Consider the following 6348-nt stretch of genomic DNA (forward strand, 5'->3'; position numbering starts at 1 on the left):
TAGGCGACTAAAAACGCAGCTAACATTTATTGAGGCAACAAAATCCATTATCACAAGCCTAGGCCTGAACTTTGAGATAAGAGAGCCTCTGCCTGAACAAACACTTGACTAAACAAAGCGTTTGGACGTGTCCATATGCTATATCTAATAATTTCCATCAACAAATCCATGACCCCAGCGGAAGAACTAAGGACTATTATAGCCGAGCGCTACCCTGAGCCATGGATCCATATATATATACCGATGGGTCAGCTACAGAGGCAAATAAAAATGCGGGTGCAGGTGTCTATAGTAGCCTGTTCCAACTTTCAGCACCTGCTGGAGCAAACGCTACCAATTTTGATGGAGAGGTAGCTGCAATTACTTTAGCTCTAGGAAAGATTACTCACGCTTACGCAAAGAATGTAGTTCTGCTGTCGGATTCTAGGGCAGCACTGCTGGCAATAGCGTCTGAACGTCGCTCAACTAACGCTAGAATTTTCGCATGCCGGAAATCCATAGAATGTAAAAGAGAAATAGTTAAAGCATTGGTAATGCAGTGGATTCCAGCCCATTGCGGTATACCTGGGAATGAGGAGGCGGATCGACTTGCACGGTTAGGGGCTAGCCAATCACAGCCGCTTCTCCCTATCACCATGGACATGGCGAAAGAAATGGCCCGAAGCGCCATCACTGGAAGCGCAGAGGAAAGGAGTAGAGGAGAATGTGGGGGCAAGAACTGGGCGGCATTGCTAGATCCTAAGAGGCGCCCTCCATGGACTTTACCAAGAGCGGTGTCCGTGGCATGCTTCAGGTTGGCTACTGGACATGACTATTTGCGGCACCATCTGAAGAGAATAGGAGTGACTGAATCTTCGGACTGCGACCTGTGTGGAGTTGGTGAGATGACTAGCGATCACATATTTGCATGTGCGGCAATGGTGGACTTGCCTACAGACGGTAGTTACATCGGCAGAGCTAAACTCTACTGGGCTGTACGAAACAAAATGGCAGAAATGCCTCCTTTGGCGTAGTAAAAAAAAAAAAAAAAAAGTATTTTGGAATCTATGTACACGCTCACTGTATACATCGTGACTTGTCCGTTTCTTACTTCAGGTATCCTGTGTGTATGTTTTTTTTAATTTTTATTATAATTTTATATAATTAGTGTGGAACAAAGGGAGGTTGATAATTGTGAGACTTTCTGCTCATCAATGAACATGTATATATTTTTGATAAGATCAAGTGAGGGGGCAAACTGGGTTTGTGTGTTAACTGAAAATATTTATTTCGATAATATAATATAAGACAGAGCATACTTGGGGTCTCATAGGAATAGAATAATGGCTTATCTGGTGACGTATGGTTACGTTCTCTAGCCGCTTTCCGGTGAAGGTTCAGCTGTTGGCGAAATGTGAAAACCATGAAATCACTCGGCGTCAGAAGACGTTTTTCTTCCTCAGAGATTTATTCCTCAGCATTTCCTGGACTCTGACGTGATGGTAAGGAGAGGCCAGGTCTTAGCTTGCATAGTGTGTTAGGGGTGGCATTACAGTCGCGGCGTCTCCAGGGTCTTCCGGTTTCCGCGTTATAAGTTATAACGAGATGCATACAATTGTTAAATTACAAAATCAATAATCATGCATAAAACAAACAAGAATTAACGATAACGAATATATACGTACGATATATTTGTAGCCACAGGTCAAATCATATTAAGACGCTCAGCCGTAAATTGGAGGGTTCTGATTAATATAGATCCTCAGGCTGGACATAACGTCACAAAGAAACTCGAAACACGACGGAAAACGATCAAACACTTTGCTAACAGAGAGAAAATACTGCCGCTCAGTCTGAAAAACCTAAGCGTAACAAAATAGATGCTCAGATGCCGGTAAACCCCGGGGATTGCAAACGAGTACGAACTAGGTTACGCGGAGGCGTGATGGATGCAGCCGAGAAGGGACGAGAGCTATCCGTAAAACGCTTTTGAAAGGAGAAGAGGTGAGGATGGATCGTTACAATTGTTTTCCACGTGGAATGGCGGCGGCGCCTACGTTTAACAGGACTGGCTCCCTCCCGTTCTGGAAATGTCTTGCTCTTTCTCGAAACGCCTACATCTTCTTGTACGAGGAGCGAGATGGCGGTGGATGAAGCACTGTCCCCATTACGACCTTGCCTAGTACCGTTGGCAGAAGATATAGGTGACCATCTCCGAAGGCTTTGGTGGGAGCACCAGTAACTAGGCGGGGTTGGTCAACGCCAATCGAGTAAATAGATGGAACCGGGAAAGCCAAAGAAAGAGCCGACCAGGGCCCTGTTTCATAATGAATGCTAATAGTATTAGTTCAAGAGACAAGTATTAGAGTATTAGTTCAAGAGACAACGTGTTAATTAGACTAATACTTATTTTTTTCAGAATAGGGAGGACTATTAGTGATATTACATAAGTTAAAAAGTACTAAAGCACAAGTTACTATTGTACAAGTCAATGTAATTTTATTAAGTTAAATCGACAAGACTAATATTAGTTTGTACATTATTATGAAACAGGGCCCAGAACGTGATGGGACAAATCGGTAACTACTCTTGAAGGAACCGGACGGCATATCGGAGGTGATGCGCTCGACGACGAGCGCGCAGACCTTAAAGTTCGTTATGTTGTTTGGGTGGACTGAAGTCTAAACGTCATCGATGTTGAAGACTTGGGTGCCTCCTAAACCGGCAATTCCTCCATCAAAGAGTTGCTACTGGCCGCCAATTCGCGTTGTGAGTTCGTCAGTCACGAATGTGTTCTGGCTACCAAAATCAAGCAATAACCGTGCGAGCGCAGAACGCTTGGACACGTTCAATACTGCGCACGCAGTGCCCATGACTGCCTCCGAACAAAAGCTGGTATTGCAGGATGTGTGGCCCACGAAATCGCCCGACTTAGATGAATTTCTTTTAGCAAGGGAACCGGCTGAATCTTCCACGTGTAGTGCGCAGTGATGCTTGGCGCGGCAAAATGTACACGTAAACTCCGAAGGGCATTTCGAAGCGTGGTGGCCCGACCTCAGGAAGTCCCAGCACACACCGGATGACAAAGTCGTCACGCTCCTGAGGGGTCAAGACCAGAAATTTATAGCACCGACTTAAGAGGTGCCTCCCTTTACGACGGGGACAAGGTTCTTTGCCAGGAGACATTGATTTACCGCGCGAAGAAGTGCCCTGTGACTGACAACGCCCGGATCTACCCGGTTTACCAGGAGACGTGCGCCCGGATGGGTCCTCATTCCGATTTTGCTGGCATCCGATTTTCCCTTTACTCTACCAGCGGGCTTATTGTGGAGCGTCGAAATGAGGCTGCATATTAAGTTCGTGAGACACCTTCCACGTCATTAGCCTCTGTCTCACGAACGCTTTACCTCATCGGCGGTGGGGAAGTCGCTGCTTGCATGTGCAAGCTCGAAGTGCCGTCTGGTGACGGGTTCCAAAGCTTGGAGAGCCAATGTGGATAGGATGACATCTAAGCCCCAGCCATCTTGTATGAGCTCGATTCGAAAGGAAATTCCCCCTCCCTAAAAGAGACGCGTGGTCACCTAATAGGACATTTTTTAAATAATGTAATTTATTTACCGGAGCTAAATGCGTGTTGTCGTGGATAAGTCCGATAAAAGTGTCCCAAAACAGCGGCCAAGAGGACAGGCCGCCATCGAAGCTCGGAACCTGAATGTTGGGCAGCTGGGAGAGGTACGTTGGAGCGGCAAATCCAGGTTTGGCCTCTTGAGCAGCGGAACTGCGTTGAGCCCAAATCCTTTCACTCACCATTCATAAAAACACTAAAACCAGAAATAACAAATAACTAACTGAAATTATATTATACAACTACTGATTTTCCAAGACTTTAGCAAAGTATATAAAAGTTTTTGAACGATGTGAACGATTATGCATGGTTAAACGACTTTAAGTATAAGAGGCAATAAAAATAAGGATAATCATAAATTTTGATTTTTCGGGTGAAATTAATGATTAAATTTCTTGAGTAATTTACGGATGAATTGTGTATAACGTGTATTTTAATTTTTGACGTATTAGCAGTACTAAATGAATCTATGTTTTGGCTCGAAGACTAATAGTTATAAAAACAGTTAGTCTGTTTTGGGTGTGAAAATATTTAAATGTATACAAAGCGGCGACTCTTACATGTAACGAGCGCATTAAGGAATGAAGCGTGGGGAATGTTATGTCTATATTGCTATTCGAAGAATTTCCAGAATCCATTCTTCTAAAGGAATCTTACAGCTTACTTAAGTTCACTTAGCGGAAGGGCTCTTATTAGGAGAATTATGTTGAGTGAAGGTTGAATTATGTTAAGAAAGGAATCCAATAGTCAATAGGGCTTGTGTAGCATGAAAGGGCCCTGGGAAGATGGCGGCTGAGTTAAACTATGCAAGGAATGCTGTGGAGAAGATTAAATTAGCCACTGTTCCACTCTGAGGAGCTCCTCAGATTCGGTCTTGTCTTCTCTTTTGTCCGCGGCCTCTCATATCTGTTGGCTATTCTTCCTAAGTATTGGATTGTTGTTTCTTTCCCTTTTATTGTCTCATTATTGAAATCTAATTTGTAGTGACACTACGATAAAAACTTATACAAATGTTTTCTGCGCTATTATTTTCCTTTGAAGAGAAGTTTCCTTTAGCCAAATAGAAGTTTCAATAGGGAGTATAGGGTCTGTAAAATATATGACCCTCAATTTGGAGTACAGGGGCACATAAAATGTATATAGTTGGAGTTTCTAAAAATTTTTTCACCAAACTGGGAAACTGAACAGGAATTTTCCATAACTTTAAATCAAATACTGAAAGTGGTTTTCTACCAGAAAAAGTGAAGCAAAAAAGTGGGCTTTGTGGTGAGATCGGGGGGCGTAGCATTATTTTTTGGGCTTTACTTTCCCTTTGAATAAGAGTAACAGTATTTCACACCCTCTGTCCTAAATTGCACATTTAAAGCAAGATTGTGTAATAAAAGTAATTTATTATTCATTTTTTGTCTAATATTGTCATTTGATCTATTGTATAAACAATTTTTTTCGGCTAAAAATTTTTTTTACCCTAAATATGTCAGTGTGTCCATTTATTCTGAAATCTAATAGGAATCAGGCTCAAAAACACACACACACTTGTTATGCAGCAATCGTCACTCTATATGTTAAGAATGCTTTTAACACTGAAAGATGGACCTGTATAATAGGTGCCCTACGGACTATGGTAGTGCCAGCAAATCTTATAAAAGTTCTCACAGACTAATTCAAAGATAGAGTTCTGTTTTATCTTTCAGACATTGGCCAAAGGAGATACGAGGTGTCTGGTGTCCCACCGAACTCGGTAGTAGGGCCTCTTCTGTGGAACGTCATGTACGACGCAATATTCAAATTGACAATGGCGGAGGGAGCCACAGTTGTGGGATTAGGATAATCCATAATAATTGCAGTTGTAATGGCAGCGGTGAATTGGAGAGAGCATGTGGAGGACGCATCACCCCAGAAAATGTGGTGAGCCATATGGTATACTCAGACCAGCATTGGAACACAATGAAGAGATTCACCACAGTCGTCCCGAAGAGGTTGAGATAGGAAGACGTGACTAGTATATAAACGCGAAAACCATGCGAAGAAAGAGATGCGGTACTCAGCCATTTCCCTCCATGAAGTAATGTCTAGTGGCGGTCCCGTGAAGAGGAATGAACAGCTGTATGGCGGTGGTTTTAGTGAGGACCTCCCTATGTCGAAACTGTAGTAAAGCAGGTCACAAAGCTAGTGATTGTGACCAGAAACCTCAATGCGCATTATGTGCGGGAAATGGAGATGCTGACCACCCCATCGGAAGTACTAAGTCTTCAGTTTTCTGTTCAGCATTGAAAAAAATGACGTAAATCCGACATCGTAGATGAGGATACTCCAGTTGGATTTGAACCATTGACGTCGCTATTCTCTGCGAACAATACAAAATCTGGATTGCTACTCGTGGGTATCCGATAATATAGGTAAAACTGCTATTTGGGCCTGTAATTCCCAAGCAATTCCGGGAGTGAATACTGCATCGCACTCCGGCTTTGAGTGGGCGAAGATCAACGACGATAATATGAGTTAGCATTTTCTAATTTCACGTTTACTCAAATAGATTTTAATAAAAATAAAAATTAACAAAAATCATTTGAGACCTGACAGACACTCTTGGGTCGTAGCTATTAAGACGTTATGACTTAATGTGTGTAAAGCTAATTATTACATAAAATATAAATCAATTTTACTTGTTATTGTTTTTGGTCGGGCATGTACTATGATATAATAAAAGTGATTTAACTGGTGAATTGAATGGAAATAAGTGA

The 6348-nt window shown here is 42.5% G+C and overlaps 1 protein-coding gene across 1 annotated transcript; it reads left to right on the forward strand.

Moving 5' to 3' along the window:
• The first annotated feature begins 221 nt into the window (after nucleotides 1–221).
• Nucleotides 222–1013, forward strand: LOC112211456 (uncharacterized). Its single transcript, XM_024363164.2, has one exon. It carries the CDS (start codon nucleotides 222–224, stop codon nucleotides 1011–1013), a length of 792 nt encoding a protein of 263 aa, XP_024218932.2.
• Nucleotides 1014–6348: the final 5335 nt, after the last annotated feature.

Source organism: Halyomorpha halys, unplaced genomic scaffold, assembly GCF_000696795.3.
Source record: "Halyomorpha halys isolate HHAL.00 unplaced genomic scaffold, Hhal_1.1 Scaffold166.1, whole genome shotgun sequence".
NCBI classification, from domain to species: Eukaryota; Metazoa; Arthropoda; class Insecta; order Hemiptera; family Pentatomidae; genus Halyomorpha; species Halyomorpha halys.

Bases quoted from the DNA above. Each gene is read 5' to 3' on its own strand.
- LOC112211456 (XM_024363164.2), top strand. From the start codon at position 222: ATGGATCCATATATATATACCGATGGGTCAGCTACAGAGGCAAATAAA.